Raw genomic sequence first — 19,537 nt, forward strand, 5'->3', positions numbered from 1 at the left:
CATCGTCACACAGGGGCAGTGACGGGCGGGTCGCTCGGTCACAGTCTCGCAGGCCGGCTGCACACAGAACAGGCCACGGCCACCGAAACCTTCCCAGTAGCTAGCATTAGCGTGAGCGAGAAAAGTAATGTGCAGCGGTTCGTTCAACTTCGCTGATCACCCGATTCGTCTTTACTGTCCCCGCGCGCGACCGATCGATCGATCGCCCAAACTCTCAACCACCGGTTGAAAATGCAGCGTCTAGCAGCAGCAGCAGTCAGAACCTGAACGACCACTGCCGAAGAGCGTGCTCCTACCCCTCCCCTAGCAGTAACGTTGCTGGCTCGACACGACAAACCTCTGCGCGGCCGGGAACGAAGGCGACATCGTCTCGGACTCGGATCTCGGTCAGTAAGAAGCGACATGGACGCACGGACACGCCATGTCTTGGAGAAGGTGGCGACGGAAACAGCTCGACCTTCTAGACCCTAGAGCACAGCACCCGGTTCGTGGTGGTTATCGTTCGCTCGAGGATGGAATCGATGGACGACTTGGCCGGTCGAGGCTACTAGCGTCGTCGCAACTCGCAAGACAATTGTCTACCTTTCTCTTTCTCCAACTGGCCTGTCGGATTGGTCGTCTTGACTGCAATGCCTTCGGTTTTCTAGCTGCAAATCCGGTCTAGCCTTGCGCTGCCGAACAACACGTGCTATCTCAGGCTGCATCCTTTGGACGTCTCCGATATGATAGTGCCATGTACTTACTCCGGTTCTAGGAACATCTTCAACAATATTTTTAAAACTCACTCTTTAAATCATCATTTGAAGAATCACTCGAGCAAAATTGTTTTTTTCCATATCTTCGGTCTTCGTAAGCTTTTCTATATTCTATACTCTAAAGAGTTATTCTTGTTCTCCATCTTTGGTTAGCGAGAAATACAAAATAGTGGACGTCTATATTTAGATATCCAATTAAATAGTTTGTTGGAGTTTTTTTTCATACAAAATCTATACTCCTAACAATTAGAGAAGTATATAAAGAGTCCACTGGAGGGTATTTTTTTACCAGAGTCTAGATTCCTAAGAATTAGGAAGGATATACATATAGTCTCTTGAAATTGCTCTAAAACAACTCATGTTCTAAGCTAGAAAAAAATATTGATGTGATACTAAATAAGTATTATTAGATTTATCATGAAATATTTTTTATATTATACTTATTCATGTACTAATTGATGTTTTTTCCTATAAATTTAGTTAAACTTAAAATGGTGATAGAAAAATGGTTTTGATTATCTAAAAGAAGAAAAACGGTTTTGATAATTTCTAGCTGATTCAAATGGGCCTCACAAACACTCATGTTCTTTTCCTGAGGAATAGTGGGCTTTGGAAACGGCACCAAGGCATGGCGCTAAGATGTTCCGTGGGCCTTGGGAACTGCTTGGAGAGATGCCATGAAATGTGAAATAGGCCGAAAGGCGGCTTCCATGCATTGAAACAAGCCCTCGGAGCCTCTGCTCCTCCGAAAGCCGATAATCCGGCCCATTCCGCATCGCCAAAATTGCTCCGCGCGATTTATTTCTGTGATAAAAAAAACTTGCTCCGCGCGGGAACTCCAATTTCCTTCCCACCTCCGCCCGCCTCCCAGTTCCCAGTGCACTGCCTATTCGTCTCCAACTCTCCATTCCCCTCTTCTCCCTTTCCCTCCCCAATCCGATCCCCCATTTCGCCGCCGCCGCCATTCCGGCTCGCCGAGAACCCGCCCCAAATCCATAGCGCCCATCCCTTATCCATTAATCCCCAATGCCTCCGAAGAGGCGCGCCGCCGCCGCCGCCTCTTCAAAGAAGCCGCAGCCATCGCAGCCGTCGCAGCCCGCCAAGTTCGGCATCCTCCACTTCTTCGAGCGCCAGACCCAGGCCTCCCAGAACGCCAAGCGCCAGAAGTCCGACCTCCCCGCGCCTCCCCCTCCTCCTCCTCCTCCGCCGCCGCCGCCCGAGGAGGAGCCCTCAGAGGTCTCGCCGGAGGTCACCAAGACGCATGCGCCGAAGCGTGTCAGGTTTTCTCCCGGAATGGTGAGCGTTAGCAGCCGCCGTCTGCTTTGATGCAGTTTGGGTGGACTCTTTTCTTTCATCTGATGGGTTCTTGCGGTCCAGCTGATTAAGCAGAGCCAGGACGATGGGGCCGCGGAGGTGGTGACTTGGAAGATCTCGCCGGTGAACCATCGCTTTGGTACGGCGAAGTCGAAGCAGTTTCTCGGGATGACACCTCATCCGTACTCAAGCGAGGTACTAATTCTGCGGTTCTTTTGCGCAAGTATGGGTCTATACACGCTTGCGCTATTTGCACCGAGGATGCCTGTATTTCCGATTTTACTGCATGTGCAGATGTGCTGGAGTTAGTGTACGGCCAGTTGATGTGGTAGATAAAATTCTCATTGATGGGTTTCTGATTTGTGCTTCTTGTGTGCGATTGACATGGTAGAAAAATTCCTCCCTTGAGGCTATGAAGAAGTGGCATTCATCTCCATTGGGCTTGTCAAGGTGTAATACTTTGGGGCGTAATTCAGGAGTTCTTGGATCTGCTCTAGTTGGTTGTGATGGTGTGGAGGATACTCAGAGTCCATTTCGGACCCCACCATCACTTTCCTATGGCTGCAATGAGGTACATTGGTTATGCGCTTTGTTATAGTGCATGTTGTCAGCTAAATGTGAGTGCCAGTCATTTCGATCAGTAACCTTCTTGTCCCCTGAGCAGCAACTGAGCAGTGGTGTCACTTTTGAGGGAGGTCTCGAACCATTGGGAGCAGGGCAGCACAAAAAGGTGAACTAGATGCGATCCTCAAGAACTAGAGTACTAGTTGTTTCAGAAAAATTCAGCTTAGAGTCAAATTGTTTTCATCACAGGCATTACTTGATCTTCTAGACCAAGTAGAGGATGCAATCATGGAAGAAGAATTGCCTGTTGATCCTGGAAATAAAGGAGGGCAAGCCACAAACAAGGATAATACCAACAATAGCTGTTCTCCTGTTGCTGATGGTGACTTAACTATCCCATCCAAGAAAACCATTAATGCTCCACCCTTCAATAGTTTTCTTGTCTTGGAGGTTTGCCTGCTTCCTCCTCTTGGTTTAAGTTGATGCCAAACAGCTCTCCTATAGTGAAAAAAATAAGAGTTTTGTGTCATTGTGTGTTAATTTACCTTTCAGGTGTCAGAAAAACATAAAGCTGATGATTCATCGTGTGATCGCTATCCTGTTAAGGTGTTTGCCTTCTTTACCTTTACGCATGAGATAAATGCGTGATTGTGTTTCTTATTCTGCAAGTCATTGATTGTTTTGCCAGATTCTGCGTCTGCTGAATGAACACTCTGGGAAAGAATGTGCCGTGCATCTGTGTGATGAGTGGTTAGTACAGACCCCCCCCCCCCCCCCTACAGTACATACACACCCCTCCAATAAGACAACTTTTTGGCTTTCCTTAAATTCCTGACTTAAGTCTCTGGTGTTTACTGCAATTGCACACCATTAAGGCTTATTGAATATAGGTTGCATGATTCTTAAGAAATGTTATCTGTATAGGCAGCATTTACTACCACCATCAGTTCCTTTGAACTTTCTGCTCCTACTGTTGCAGGTTCCACAGTATTGTTGGGCCTGGTGATACTGTAAATGTCATTGGAGAATTTAGTGACCAAGGAAAATGTACTGTTGATCATGACAATAATCTTGTTATTGTCCATCCAGAGCTACTCATTTCTGGGACACGGGTTAGTACTATCACTTGTGTTCTGGTAAAATTTTAATACATATACATACTCCAACAACTACATTAATCTGAATCACAGAACAGATTACTGTGGGTCTGTGGCCTAACCATAAACTATCCTAAAAAATTCTAATAACTAAAGCATGTATTCATCTGTTTTTTTCCTACTGCATATTTTGATAGTCAGTGTATTTTAGGTTGCTTCTAGCTTCCATTGTCCAAGAAGGTCTGTTCTTGATGACCGACTAAAAGGCAATGAATATTCTACCAGCGCGTTGACTGGTATTCTGCTTCACCAAGTCTTTCAGGTTGTCTACACTAAATATGTCAATTTTAGTTATTACTTAGAAATTTTGTGTCAATTAATACAGCAATTGTGGGCATTCCTGACATTCTTTTTGCTTTTGTGTCAGGCTGGGCTACTCAAGGATGCTCCTTCACGGCAATTCTTGGAACAGGAAGCAAAGGAAGTTCTTCTGAAAAATATAGAGACTTTATATGCATGTGGAGGTAGGATTCTGGACAAAAAAATGCCAACTTTATCATAGCTAAATAACAGAATCGCTAGGATTTTTTTTGTGAGCATATTTGATCAATCTACCATTTTTCATTTTGAATCAACATAGGTGCTTACATTCTACTCCAATGTTGGTTTTGAGAAATGGCTATGTATGTTTTTTCTGCCCCCCGCGGAGGGAGGTTTGGGTGGTTGGGCTGGACGAAAAGCTAGCAGCTCGACAGCTCCCTTGTCTCGGGTCAACTTGGCTCGTTTATATTTTTCAATGAGCTAATCCGACATTCCAGCTCGTGTAGTTAACGAGCCAGCTCGCTAGCCTAAGAGACAAAGTTGTTGGCCTTAAATTTATATCAGTTCTGAGTTCTGTATAACTTGATGTCTTGCACATTGCAATTGGTCGATGGCTGGACCTGGACCTTGGAGACTTGTACGTACTATGATGCTATCACTTTGTTTTAAATGGATATTCCTTAATGGGTGCATCATGTATGATATGGTATGAAGTATAAGCCGTGGATGTATGGTATATAGTACTATATTGCAGTTGTATATGTTAGTATGTGTTAATCTATTTATTTGATTTAGGGCTTATGGTTGAGTTGCTTTTGTATTATTACTATTCCCAAGTTTTAGATAAATGTACAGATGTGTTTTCTGTGATTTTTATTACCTAAACGAGCCAGCTTGAGTTGTAAACGAGCCGAGCCAAGCTGGTCTTTCTGGCTCGTTAAGATAATGAGCCGTGGCTTGTTATCTTGCGGAGCTGAGCTGTCTTTTTATCCAGCCCTTGTGGGGCCGTGGGGGTGAGGGTGGGGGATATACCATTTTTGCAGAGCAACTTGCTGGCTCATACTTTTCTCTTATAATATGCAGCCAATGAAAGCAACATGTACTCCACGCTCATTGAAGCTATCCCCAAAATGTTGAATTGGTACAAGTGTTTCTTAAAGGTACAAAATAACAGAACCTGCTTTTTTTAGATTAGAGACAAGTAACTCTACTTTGTTTCTATCCTTCAGTAGTTTCAATGATTTCTGAACATTATGTAGTTTCTAAAGGAAATCTGGGCGTACCCAGTGCAGAGAGCTCCCGCTCTGTGCGGGAATTTATACAATTGCACCATGAATCCATATACTTCCTCCTGATTGTGTTAAAAAGTAGCATTCCATTATAGGTTATTCTAGTTTATTTTCAAAATTATAATGCTTGGAAATCTGAAACAGCTGTTATAGTTTTCAAGAGAAGGTATCTCAGCTTATGCATAATCATTGGCGGAACATATACCTTGAAGCTGTTGCACTTTATATATGACCATATGATTAATTGTTTGATTGTTTCGTAATGATAAACTGCACTTTCAGGGTTCAAAGTGTTCTAATGTTGATTTTGGACATAACGAAGGGAGAAAGACTGTTGGAGTGACTGAGGTAGGAATAATACTTAGCTTACAATAGTTTATAACAGACTTCTTACCTTAGCTTGACTGTTTTTTTGGTGTATGCATCAGTACCATGTCTTTCATGGTGCGTTCTATCAAAAGAAAGCAGTGCATATTGTGCTGATGCTTCAATGTTTTCTTTATGGTTTCTATCAATCAAAATTTGCATTGTCCCCATGTACTTTTTTTTTTCTGGCTAGATCTTGTGCCTTACCATAGATGTACCAAGCATCATTGTTTCTCCCTTTAAATAAAATGAAATCCACATGTGCCATAGGTGATGGATATTGAGGAAATGGCATGGGCGCCAAGATATGGTTTGAAAGGGGTTATCGATGCTTCTGTTAGATCAAGAGTCGAGTCAGGAAATGGTGGTTCATATGATAGAATAATGCCACTAGAGTTCAAAACTGGTAAAGGAACTAGTGGCCAGGTAAGCTCATATTCTTGGATACCAATGAGAATGCATGTTTATGTCTATTCTTGGCATGATTTATTTATTTGGTCACTAAGGAAAATGACTCAATCACAAGGATAGGCATCCTGCTGGCATTATTTTTTGTCATGACATTCTGAAACTGTCGACATTTACCTACTAAGCCATACTGTTGTTGGGGCTGATAACCTAGTACAGTGTTCAGAATTGAGATTCAGTATTTACTGCAAAGTCTCAACTGAGTTTCTCTTGGGGACGTTTTGCTGATTTTATCTTACTTTCATATAATTTTTACATGCAAACAAGGCTTTCAACTACTGCAATTGATGAGTTTATTCTTAGTCTTTCTTATGGAGCAGTCCTGAAGTAGTCTCTTTTTACTCTCTGGTTGCTGATTGCATACTTAAATAGATTCTGCAGTACTGCACTCCACTTGCAATACAAACTATTATCAATTGCCCATAAATCATTGTCAACTACATAGTGTCACCCAGTCCTTAAGTAGCAACCACTGAATAACAGGCATTTTAATCTTTCTTGTACTTCCACAAGGTCATTCTTTGTTTCCATAATCACTACATGCAGAGTTATGTTGGATTCCTTGTGCTTTATACCAAGTTCAAATTCTTCAACTTATGTTTAGCATTACTACTCTTTCTGAAAAAGCAGGCTTTGTTATATTTGTTTACTTTCTTTTGTTGCCATCTACCTAACCTACTCCGCCTATTCATTTTTTGTTCCTTTCATATATTCATTTACTTGTGTAGTATTGCCATTCACAAGCGTTTATCTATATGCAGACAGCTATGGAACACTCTGCTCAGGTGATATTATACACACTGTTGATGACAGAGAGGTATAACCTACCTATTTCGTTTAAGGTTTTTATCTGTGATCCTGGGTTCTGCAGTTTTTCCATTAACCCTTTGTGGTTTTACATTGTCCTTTTCAGATACTTGAATGAGGATATTGACTTGGGCCTTCTTTATTATCTTCACACAGACCAGACATTGGTAATATTGTAAGATTATACTAAAAATGCATGCTAGTGTACCCCATTCTTATCCATTTTCCTTATTTTCTTAAGGGCATTAAAGTAAAGAGGGCTGATTTAATTGGGCTAATAATGCGTCGCAACGAGCTTGCTACCGAGATCTTGAAGGCATCTATTTCACAGAGTTTTCCTCCAATGTTACAGGTGGAAGTGGAAACTTATTTGTATCGGATTCATTAGTGAGAAGTTAATTTAAATCCTTTTTTTTTCAGAGCCCATCAACATGTAATGGATGTCGACACCTGATTTCTTGTACCATATATCACAAGGTTTGATTTTCCTCTCTTTTCTTTTGGTACATGAATATTTTCTTTTATGGTACTCTTGGAAGTCTTTGTCAGTTGAGAAGAAACTATATAATTACATAAAATATACATGTTCTAACAGGCACATGGAGGCAATGCTACAACTAGTGGGCTTGGTGATCTATTTGATAACCTTGTAAATCACTTAACAGTCGCGCATCATAGTTTTCTTAAACATTGGGATAGATTGATCGATCTTGAAGCTAGAGTTTCTCAGGTATATTAGTTTGTCTATTATGCTGTGGAACTGAAGTTTATGTGCTTTTGCTTAATCTCAGATTATGCTAAATTCAGGTAAAAAAGAAGAACATTTTCCAGCCTCATAATTCAAACTCTCGGAGTGGGAACTCTGCTGTACCTTATTTTGTTCTTGACATAAAAAATGGGCATTCAATAGATTCTTCAGGAAAAAGCACAAGATACATATATAATTTTGTCCAGCAAAAGATGCAGTCTGAAACAGCTGATCAGTTAGACACTCAATTTGACAGCCTAGATTTCAGCCTCAAAATTGGTGATCCTGTGGTAAGTCTTATTCACTTGCTGTATGGAACAAGTAACTGTTATGACTTATGAGTTATTTCATGCCTCTTAAAACACTTATACTTACAATTGTTTCTTTTGTATAAGACTTTTATAGGGTATATGCTGTCCTAATTCCTAACAATTATCTTGAAATGTAGGGCATTTTTACTGTTTTCACCATCATTTAACTGAAGTTAGTAAGAACAAAGAGGTATCGATAATCTTAGTAACATGTTCATCCTAATCCTAAGATAATAAAATGTGATACCGATTTAAACTTTTGCTGCTGTGGTATATTAAGTAATATCAATCATCCATACAAGGTATGATGGATAAGTCTCTGTTGGCTGGTGGTTGTGGGCTGCAGTAGGCAGCACATGGTCCTTGTGTAGAACAGCATCCTTGACTGCTTTTAGGACAGCAGTTAGCATCTGTAGGACAGCATCTTGACTGCTTTTAGGACAGCAGTTAGCATCTGTAGGACAGCATCTTAGACTAGCATCTTAGACTAGCATCTTGGCATATGCTGGCTGGTTAGCAGCCCTATAAATATGTATCCCCAACCCCTCAGGTTGGTATAGCATTGTGTGAGAAATAAACCCAGAAAATTGCCCCAACTCAGTGTGCTATCCTCTCAATGAGAGTAAGGATCCTGCTCACACCTAGAGCAAGGATCCAGCGACTAACAAGTGGTATCGGAGCCGTAGTATCCTGTAGCCTAAGCATTTCCTGCTCAATCCCTTCTCCAGTCGAGCTCCCTGCCTCGCAGCAGCCCCGGCTGGCAGCAGCAGCTGTTCCGGCTGCCTCTGCTCTCCGCGCAGCAGCGCGCCATGGCCGCAGAAGGGCAGTCTCAGCACTCGGGCACCTCGAGCGCGCGGCGTCGGCAGGAGGCCGACCTCGCTGCAGCAGAGGAGCGCAGGCGAGCAGCGGCAGCGACCGCTGCAGCAGCAGCGAGGGCGTCGAGGCTGGCCCAAGCGGAGCTGGCAGCAGCCAGAGCGGAGGTGGAGGCAGCAGCAGCTGCAGATGCAGCGCGTGCAGCGGCAGCGGAGGTTGAGGACCTGCGCAGCAGTCACAGCAGCTCCATCGCTGCTGATGACAGTGCTGACCCAGACCTAGAGCTGCTGGAGAGAGATGCAGCACGCCGGCGAGCGGCGCAGTGGGCAGCTGTGCACGCCCACGAGCGTGGCCGCAGTCCAGACAGGCGTGGAGGCGCTGGCGGCGTTCCTGGAGGAGGCGCGCACGGCAACGGCGGTGGACGGGTCGAGGAAGAGCATGGCCTTCGCAGGCCACGTGGCTCTCTCTCCCCGGACCGGTACCGTGGTGGAGCCGGCGACGCTCTTGGAGGAGGCGCACATGGCAACGGCGGTGGACGGGTCGAGGGAGAGCACGGCCTTCGCAGGCCGCGTGGCTCTCTCTCCCCGGATCGGTACCGTGGCTACCACGGGTACCAGGCTGTTGCCAGGGACGTTGGCCCTGGTGGTGGGTGGCCTACCCTCACCAAGACCAACTATGTTGAGTGGGCTGCGGTGATGAAGGTGAGACTTCAGGTGCTGCACATGTGGGAGGCAGTCCGGTACGGCGACGTCGACTACGACCAGGATCGACGGGCACTGAATGCCCTCATCGCTGCAGTCCCGACCGAGATGCAGTTCTCGCTTACCAGCAAGCGGACTGCCAAGGATGCTTGGGACGCCATTGCTGCAGCACGCATCGGCAGTGATCGCGCCCGCAAGTCCACACTGCAGCAACTCCGCAAGGAGTGGGAGGACTTGGCCTTCAAGCCAGGTGAGGACGTTGATGATTTTGCTCTCCGTCTCAACACTTTGCTGCGGAAAGTGGTGCAGTTTGGTGACAACACCTACAGCGAGGAGAGAGCTGTCGAGAAGCTCTTCCGCTGCGTCCCCGAGAAGTACAAGCAGATGGCTCGCTCAATCGAGTCCCTGCTAGACCTCTCCACGATGTCGATCGAGGAGGCGATAGGTCGCCTCAAGGTCGTCGACATTGACGAGCCACAACCCTCCTCGGGGCCCAAGCTCCTTCTCACCCGGGAGCAGTGGGCTGCCGGGCAAGGTGACAAGAAGAAGGGGGAGCCTTCTTCTGCAGCAGCCAGCCGCAAGCGTGGCAAGCGCGGCAAGTCACGCAAAGGCGCCCAGGCCGGGGCGCAAGGGCGTGCCAACGGAGGCGCCCGCGGAGGTGTCCAAGGCGCCGCCGCCGAAAAACCCAAGCCGGCACAAGATGACTGCTGCAGGAACTGTGGTCTTGCTGGCCATTGGGCTAAGGACTGCAGGCAGCCACGACGCGCCCAGGCCCACGTCGCGCAGGCGGAGGAGGAGCAGCCAGCTCTGTTCATGGCACATGCTAGCGCCGAGCCATCTCCAGCAGCACCGGCTGCAGCGGCTCTTCTCCACCTCGACGAGGCCAAGGCACACGCCCTCCTCAGCAGCGGGTCCGGCGGCAGCAACAAGATCGATGGGTGGTGCCTCGACACCGGCGCCACCCACCACATGACAGGCCGGCGGGAGTTCTTCTCCGAGCTCGACTCCAACGTTCGAGGCTCCGTCAAGTTCGGGGACGCCTCCGCCGTAGAGATCAAGGGCGCCGGCTCCGTAATCTTCGTCGCCAAGAATGGTGAGCATCGGCTGCTCACCGGCGTCTACTACATCCCCGCGCTGAGGAACTCCATCATCAGCTTGGGACAGCTGGATGAGAATGGCTCGCGCGTGGAGATCAAGGACGGCGTGCTTCGCATTTGGGATCCTCGTCACCGACTTCTCGCCAAGGTGAACAGGGGGAGCAACCGCCTCTACGTCCTTCACGTACAGGTGGCGCAACCTTTTTGCCTTGCAGCTCGGCGAGACGATGAAGCCTGGCGGTGGCACGAGCGCTTTGGGCACCTCAACTTCGAGGCCCTAAAGCAGCTCGGCAACAAGGAGATGGTGCAGGGCATGCCGTGTGTCGACCACGTGGAGCAGTTCTGCGACACCTGCGTCCTCACCAAGCAGCGACGGCTGCCTTTTCCCCGCCAAGCAAGCTTCCGCGCCAAGGAGAAGCTGGAGCTCGTGCACGGCGACCTTTGCGGCCCCGTGACACCAGCTACACCTGGAGGACGACGCTACTTCCTCCTCCTCGTCGACGACGCGTCCCGCTACATGTGGGCTGTCCTCCTCGACACCAAGGGGGCAGCCGCGGACGCCATCAAGCACCACCAAGCTGCTGCGGAGGAGTGCGGCCGCAAGCTTCGGGTGCTGCGCACGGACAACGGCGGCGAGTTCACGGCGGCTGAGTTCGCGGCGCACTGCGCCGACGAGGGGATCCAGCGCCACTTCACCGCGCCGTACACCCCGCAGCAGAACGGCGTCGTCGAGCGCCGCAACCAGACGGTGGTCGCCACCGCCCGCGCCCTCCTCAAGCAGAGAGGGATGCCGGCGATCTACTGGGGAGAGGCGGTGATGACCGCTGTCCATCTCCTCAACCGCTCGCCCACCAAGGCGCTTGACGGCATGACGCCGTACGAGGCTTGGCACGGGCGCAAGCCGGTGGTGAGTCACCTCCGCATCTTCGGTTGTCTGGCGTTCGCCAAGGAGCTCACTCACGTCGGCAAGCTTGACGACCGGAGCACTCCAGGAGTGTTCATCGGCTACGCGGAGGGCGCCAAGGCCTACCGCATCCTCGACCCTGTGACACAGCGCGTCCGCATCTCTCGGGACGTCGTGTTCGATGAAGGGCGAGGCTGGACTTGGGACAAGGCGGTGGACGACGGCTCGGCTTCGACCCTCAGGGACTTCGTCGTCGACTACGTCCACTTGGAGGGAGCCGGGGGGAGCTAGCAGCTCGTCCTCACCGAGCTCGCCCTCCTCGGCACCCAGCTCGCCATCAGCTTCGGCGAGCCCACCACCGCCTTCACCACCAGCGAGTCCAACACCACCGGCTACACCACGCACTCCTGCACCGGCACCGGCAACTCCAAGGTCGGCACCAGCAGCTTTGGTCCGTCAGCGTTCGGTGGAGTTCGCCACTCCACTGTCTGGCGACGAGGATCGCGTCGACGCCTACCACGACGATGAGCCTCTACGCTACTGCACCATGGACAACATCCTCGGTAACCAACGTGTCCCTGGGTTAGCGGTACACGACTTCGAGGCAGAGCTGCACCTGGCACACGAGGACGGTGAGCCTCTCTCCTTCGCTGAGGCAGAGGGAGACGCGGCATGGCGTGCCGCGATGCAGCAGGAGATGGACGCGGTCGAGCAGAACCGCACTTGGGAGCTCGCTGATCTCCCTCGTGGTCACCGCGCGATCACCCTTAAGTGGGTGTTCAAGCTGAAGAGGGATGAAGCCGGTGCCATCGTCAAGCACAAGGCTCGCTTGGTGGCACGAGGTTTCGTGCAGCAGGAGGGGGTCGACTTCGACGACGCCTTCGCCCCCGTAGCACGGATGGAGTCCGTGCGACTTCTCCTTGCGCTAGCTGCCCAGGAGGGCTGGCGTGTCCATCACATGGATGTCAAGTCGGCGTTCCTTAACGGCGACTTGAAGGAGGAGGTCTACATGCACCAGCCGCCGGGATTTGTGATTCCCGGCAAGGAAGGCAAGGTGCTTCGTCTGCGCAAGGCCCTCTATGGCTTGCGGCAGGCACCGAGGGCGTGGAATGCCAAACTGGATTCCACAATGAAGGGGATGGGCTTCGAGCAAAGCCCGCACGAGGCGGCCATCTACCGGCGGGGCAGGGGACGAAAGGCCCTGCTGGTGGGTGTCTACGTCGATGATCTTGTGATCACCGGCACCGAGGAGGTGGAGATCGAGGTGTTCAAGGAGAAGATGAGGGCGACCTTCCAGATGAGCGACTTGGGCCCTCTCTCTTTCTACCTGGGGATCGAGGTCCACCAGGACAGCTCCGGCACCTCTCTCCGCCAGACAGCCTACGCCAAGCGCATTGTGGAGCTGGGCGGTCTCACCGGCTGCAACCCAGCCCACACTCCTATGGAGGAGAGGCTGAGGCTGAGTCGGGAGAGTACGGAGGAAGAGGTGGACGCGACGCAGTACCGGCGCATTGTGGGCAGCCTTTGCTACCTTGTCCACACGCGACCGGACTTGGCGTTCGCCGTCGGCTACGTCAGCCGGTTCATGCAGCGACCGACGACGGAGCACCAGCAGGCCGTGAAGAGGATCCTCCGCTACGTTGCGGGCACCTCCGACTACGGTTTGCACTACCCGAGGTGCCCCGGTGCAGCACATTTCATCGGGTACAGTGACAGCGACCACGCCGGCGACATCGACACGAGCAAGAGCACCAGCGGGACGCTCTTCTTCCTCGGCAAGTGTCCGATCAGCTGGCAGTCGGTCAAGCAGCAGGTGGTGGCTCTGTCCAGCTGCGAGGCAGAATACATCGCAGCCACTACCGCTTCTACTCAGGCTCTGTGGCTGGCTCGGCTGCTTGGTGATCTCCTTGGCAGAGACGCAGAGGCAGTGGAGCTCAGGGTGGACAGCAAGTCCGCCTTGGCCTTGGCGAAGAATCCAGTCTTCCATGAGCGCAGCAAGCACATCCGGGTGAGGTACCACTTCATCAGGAGCTGCCTGGAGGAAGGGGGCGTTCGGGCCAACTACATCAACACCCAAGACCAGCTCGCCGACTTTCTGACCAAGTCCCTTGGACGAGTCAAGTTCCAGGAACTTCGCGCCAGGATCGGGATGGCTCAGATACCCCACAAGGAGCCACACAAGACTTAGGGGGAGAATGATGGATAAGTCTCTGTTGGCTGGTGGTTGTGGGCTGCAGTAGGCAGCACATGGTCCTTGTGTAGAACAGCATCCTTGACTGCTTTTAGGACAGCAGTTAGCATCTGTAGGACAGCATCTTGACTGCTTTTAGGACAGCAGTTAGCATCTGTAGGACAGCATCTTAGACTAGCATCTTAGACTAGCATCTTGGCATATGCTGGCTGGTTAGCAGCCCTATAAATATGTATCCCCAACCCCTCAGGTTGGTATAGCATTGTGTGAGAAATAAACCCAGAAAATTGCCCCAACTCAGTGTGCTATCCTCTCAATGAGAGTAAGGATCCTGCTCACACCTAGAGCAAGGATCCAGCGACTAACAAGGTACGCACTGGGTTAGGGAGTGCCCTGTAATGATGGTGCATGGACATTGCCACTGATATTTTTAACAGCATAGTAAAGTCTTATATTTATAATGTCTTCTGCTTTGTTAGGTGCTTAGCACTCAGTCTGGGAGAATAGCAGTTGCAAATGGATCTATAAGAGAAATAAGTCACTCCCTCATAACGGTATTACTTGACCATAACAAACCTTCAGCTATTTTGTCCATTTAATTTTGTTAGGTTGAATATAAGCATTTCCAATTGAATCTATTTAGGTCTCTTTGCCACGTCGTTTGAGAATTCCAGATAGCAATTCCTTGTCAGAGCGACAGGATCTGACACGCGAAATTTGGCGGATAGACAAGGATGAATTTAGTTCTTCATTTGCAATAATGAGGTTAGCCCTTGTTTTTATTTGATTCCTTCCACCCTTTTGATGATGGGTGATTCACAAAAGTCCAACCTTTCTAATTTGAGTTCACTTTGAAATGTTGCTAGACTCAACCTTGTCCAACTATTTGCTCAGAATCCACAAAACACTCAACTACGCAAGTTGATTGTTGACCTTGAGGTCTGTTCATACTCGATTATATTCATTTAACGACACCCTTTTTTCTTGTCTGGAGTTTCCTAATTTGGATGTCTGTACTGTAGGCGCCCAGGTTTGATAGCGGAGGACTGTTTAGCCAAGATCCTGCACTACCATATATAAGGTCGCTACCAAACTTGAATGGTGACCAACAAAGATCACTGCATAAAGTAATTTTTTTGCTCTTTCACTTTTTCACCCCTTCTGTAGTCTGGATATTGATGTCTAGCTGTCTACTCTGCAAAGTAATGCATATTTTGCTTTCAGATTCTAGGAGCAAAGGATTATGCTCTTATTTTAGGAATGCCTGGAACAGGCAAAACATACACAATGGTGCATGCTGTGAAGTCATTATTGATAAGAGGGGAATCTATTTTGCTAACTTCATATACTAACTCGGCTATTGATACACTGCTCATGAAGTTGAAGACTGAGGTTTGAGTTCTTCCCTTAATGTAGTCTGTACTTTTGCTCGCATTTCAATCCAATTAATTGTATTCCAGTGCGCAACATTTGCCAGCTACCTTGAGCAATCAACTGTAATGAACTACAACTTGAATACACTTTATTCTGATTAATGCCTCATATTGTTGTAGGGTGTGGATTTTATTCGGATAGGAAGGCCTGATTCTGTACATCCTGATGTCAGGGCCCACTGCTTGTCAAGTCAGAACTAAAACTTTATGAATGTACCTGCAGTTTTTAGAAAAAAACTGATTTTTTTTATTTTTATTTTTTTGTTGTGGAACAGCAACTGAGGCACAGTCAGTTGATGCCATTAAAGCAAGGATGGAGCAAGTGCAGGTTGTTGGAGTTACTTGCTTGGGAATGTATCATCCTTTACTAGCACATAAGAAGTTTGACACATGTATCATGGATGAAGCTGGACAAATTACGTTGCCGGTAAGGACAAACTTGGAATAGTTGGTAATTGTTTTGGTTGATTAAGTAGCAATGTTTGTTAGTTTGGTGTTAAATGATATAATAGAAAATTAATGCTGCCTATTTAACTAGAGGACTATTTTAAAAACTTTACAGACGAATTCCTAACCAGAAAATTCTGTAAAAATGATCCCCAAAGATGTCCATATCCTCGTCCATTTATATTATCTTACATACTATTTTGTTGAACTTGTCAGGTTTCACTGGGACCTTTGATGCTTGCAACAAAGTTTGTTCTAGTAGGAGACCATTATCAACTTCCTCCACTTGTTCAGGTATCTACCTATTTGCTGATTACCTGTTTTCTCATTTTTATGCCATCTTTGCTTTGTTTTAAGTTTTTACATGATTATAGAGTTCTGAAGCCCGAGAAAATGGGATGGGCATCAGCTTATTTTGGAGGTTGTCAGAAGCACATCCTCAGGCAATTTCAGCACTGCGTTGCCAGGTCTTTCTTAATGCTCCATCTTTTATTACGATCTTGACTAAATGTACTTATTTCCTGCTGAGTTGATGACACATGTACCAGCAGAACTCACTATTTGTAACTGCCTTGTTGTAGTACCGTATGTCATCTGGTATCATGGAGCTCTCAAATTCGTTGATTTACGACAATAGGTTGTGCTGTGGTTCATCGGAAATTGCAAATGCCAAACTCAAGTTTTCTCATAGGGAACCAGTGCACTTTAAGTTAGAAGAGGTAACAATCCTTTTCCTAAAATTTCCATGATTTCTCAGTTTAGAAAACTCCATGGCCCAGAGATGGTCATAATTCAGCAGCATCCTTTTTTAACACTTCTGTCCAACTTTTAATTGCAGATCTTGAATCCTGATAAGGCTGTGATCTTTGCCAACACAGGTTTTTGTCTAATTCAATTAGTTACTCCAGTATGATGCTTTCAGCTTCAAGGCTAATCATGCAATTCTGCAGATCAAATACCTGCACTTGAGGCAAAGGAACACAGAACTGTGAACAATCCTACAGAAGCACACATTATTTCATGGGTATGTGGTTATCTATTTGTGGTGGTATTGAGTGAACCATATTTTACACCTCTATCTACACTCTACGTCTGCTTACATGCTGCTGCTGTCTGGCTGAGTGCTCCTGCAGTTGCTCTGTGTATTCTTGAACAATAATTTTTTTATTTCTTTTGTCTTGTCCAAGTGGTATACACACTTCAACTAAAAGACAAAATGTATGTTTGTGCTTACTGGGTTAACAATATTTTAAGCAACTGAGATATGTCTGGATGTGAATTGGGCTGTATGGCTGAAGGGGTGCTAAAATGTCAATTTTAACTTTTGTTGGTGTCAATCTGTTTCCGCTGAACTGTCTTGAGATTTAGGGGGTGTTTAGTTCAAAAAAAATGCAAAATGCCAACTATTTTGGAATGGTGGAATGCAAAATGCCAAAATTTTTAGGGTCATGTTTAGTTCCATCCAAAATACAGAATTTATTGTCTCATGAGAGCCTCTTGAGGATCATTTTGGGTTTTTTTGGCCTCTTGAGGCCAAAATCCAAAATGGAGAATAACCATCGTTTTGCCAAAATTTTTGCATGGTGTTTAGTTCCATTTTGCAAAATGATGGACCAAAACCCAAAATTTTTTGGGAAAAAAGGGGAACTAAACATCCCCTTAATAGGCTTTGTGCTTTATGTCGTACACATACCCCAACTTTCTGATACAAATATATTTAGTTATTTATTCTAGTGAAATTTATGCCTTTTATGCAGATCATCAAAGAATTACTACGAAGGGGTGTAGCTCAAGATGCTATTGGTATCATAACCCCATATAATGCTCAAGTGAATATCATTCAACAATGCACTGATGGTTTGGTTGAGGTTCACACAATTGATAAATACCAGGTTGACAATTATTCTGAGTCTTTTATTATGTTGAACTTGTGTTGCTGGTTTTGCATATAGTGACTGTGACATTCTGTGTTAACAATTATTTGGAATAGCATGCTAGTTGCATTCCCATCCCAATTAGTTATGTATTTTGTGCTTTGGTAATATTGTCCAGTAGCCAAGCTTAGAATGCTTACTCAAGAATCAGTGTCATTAGCATGTTTCTCACTGGAAAACATAGCCCATATTTTGGCACTAGAAAATAGTTGCTTCATCTGGTCATTGTTATGTTTTGTCCTTGCACTAATGAAAACAGTCTAGATTTGAGGTTTGAGAGCAACCCTGTTTTTGTTTGTGGTTTTGATTGTCACGTTTGTAACTTGGTCTTCCAAAAGAGGTCTCTGCATGGTCTTCTGAAGAATTCAATTTGTTTCAGGGCAGGGATAAGGAGTGTATAATAGTATCTTTCGTGCGCTCCACTGCAAACTCAAGGGCTAGTGGTTCTTCTCTGCTTGGCGATTGGCACAGGATCAATGTTCTGTTGACACGTGCAAAGGTAACTTGCAGTGAATGTGGTTCTCCCCCAAGCTGTCTTCTTTTAAGAAGTATCATGGACTTTCAGCACTGAACATTATTTACTAGACAAAATTGTCCTTTTTTGTTTGGGTAATGGAGATTTGCAGCATGATACGATAAAAAAGTTTGAATCACTTTTATTGTACTTATAGATAATTCACTGAAAAGCCTAAAGATGTGACTAGCTTGGTTAAGCCAGGCATAATTCTTTTAGGCCTTCTGTATTTTGATAAATTTTTACCTTGTTTTCGTGATTATACGCTGCAGAAGAAGCTCATCATGGTTGGGTCACGTGGAACGCTTTCAACAATACCTTTGCTGAGGCTTCTTGTGGACAAGGTAGCTGAGATTGGTGGCCTGTTGGATCTGACAAATAAGGATGTGCATTCTTTTTTGAGAACTTAAAGGTTCTCGTTTAAATGCACAATAGGTTATACGGTAGATGCATTTGGTAGTTTTTTGCAAGGCCAAGCTGTAAATAACAATATGTTGTAAATTTTGTTATTGGAAATGTATAGCAAGCGTAGCCAAGAGCCAGACAGCTACAGCTTGGGTTTTGTATAGCAAAGGTATCACCGTATCATGTGATACTTTTCACGTGTAATATTGAGGGGTCCCAACTAATTAATGACACTAGTTGGGTCAGTGTCAGCATGTATTGTATCTATCAACCAGGGCATTTGATATTTAGAGGTAGTCATCACCTTTTTTTTAGAGAAATGTTTCCCTTGCTTTATATCGCACAAAGCGAAAACATATAGCAAAAGTGCTGGTGTTCTAAGCGCGCTTGCCACTATCCTCACACATGTCCTTAGAGTCAGCTTAATGACCGTCCTCAAGCATATCATTACATTCATAGTTTTAGGAAACTGTCAACACCTTGTTCAATCTCTCTAAGGGTATCTCTGTTTTCTTAATATTCTACTTCTATCTTTAATAGTGGCTATTGCCGTGCCAAAGCAGTTGGTTCTGCAGTTTGAGAATTTTGCTAAATCCAAGTATTCCACTCTTATTATTAAAAAAGAGAATATAAAAGGTAAAGATGAGAAGGCATAACTAGAAGGATTGTGAGAAATAAGTCAATTTATCAAATTGAGGCATTTCAGTTTTGGTTTCAAATAAAACCCTCAAGACAGAAAATACTCCTCTCTATATTATTATATCATAGATTTCCTTCTAATAAATAGGAATAGGAGAAAAAAGAAGACTCCCTTTTCTTTCTATTGATCCAGACTTTGGCGCCTAATATTATTTTGACGGCTATTGGAAAAATCTACGGTTGTTTAATAATATTATCTTCCCAAATATCCATATGAACAGAGGCCACATTTGTGTACGGAAAAGATAACTCTGCTTTTGGTGAAGATGTACATCCCCATCCTATTCAAGAAGAGAAAACATAAATATTGGTTGCTGGATAATTTTTTTAAAAAAAACATAGTTACCCTCAATATGAAT

The 19,537-nt window shown here is 46.3% G+C and overlaps 1 protein-coding gene across 1 annotated transcript; it reads left to right on the forward strand.

Annotated features, from left to right (window-relative positions):
* On the forward strand, positions 1,622-18,799 carry LOC8071074 (DNA replication ATP-dependent helicase/nuclease DNA2). Its single transcript, XM_021463295.1, is given in 35 exon segments — positions 1,622-2,051; positions 2,133-2,264; positions 2,461-2,640; positions 2,734-2,799; positions 2,883-3,083; positions 3,186-3,239; positions 3,322-3,383; positions 3,613-3,745; positions 3,942-4,052; positions 4,158-4,254; positions 5,135-5,211; positions 5,623-5,688; positions 5,977-6,132; positions 6,936-6,991; positions 7,088-7,148; positions 7,223-7,333; positions 7,402-7,458; positions 7,577-7,711; positions 7,789-8,019; positions 14,226-14,300; positions 14,390-14,511; positions 14,613-14,685; positions 14,769-14,873; positions 14,971-15,138; positions 15,300-15,369; positions 15,455-15,606; positions 15,843-15,920; positions 16,001-16,093; positions 16,208-16,345; positions 16,465-16,504; positions 16,577-16,650; positions 17,384-17,518; positions 17,940-18,059; positions 18,347-18,475; positions 18,477-18,799. Coding segments are annotated over 35 exon segments (3,861 nt in total). The 5' UTR covers positions 1,622-1,781; the 3' UTR covers positions 18,510-18,799.

Source organism: Sorghum bicolor, chromosome 6 (genome assembly GCF_000003195.3).
Source record: "Sorghum bicolor cultivar BTx623 chromosome 6, Sorghum_bicolor_NCBIv3, whole genome shotgun sequence".
In the NCBI taxonomy this organism is placed as follows: Eukaryota; Viridiplantae; Streptophyta; class Magnoliopsida; order Poales; family Poaceae; genus Sorghum; species Sorghum bicolor.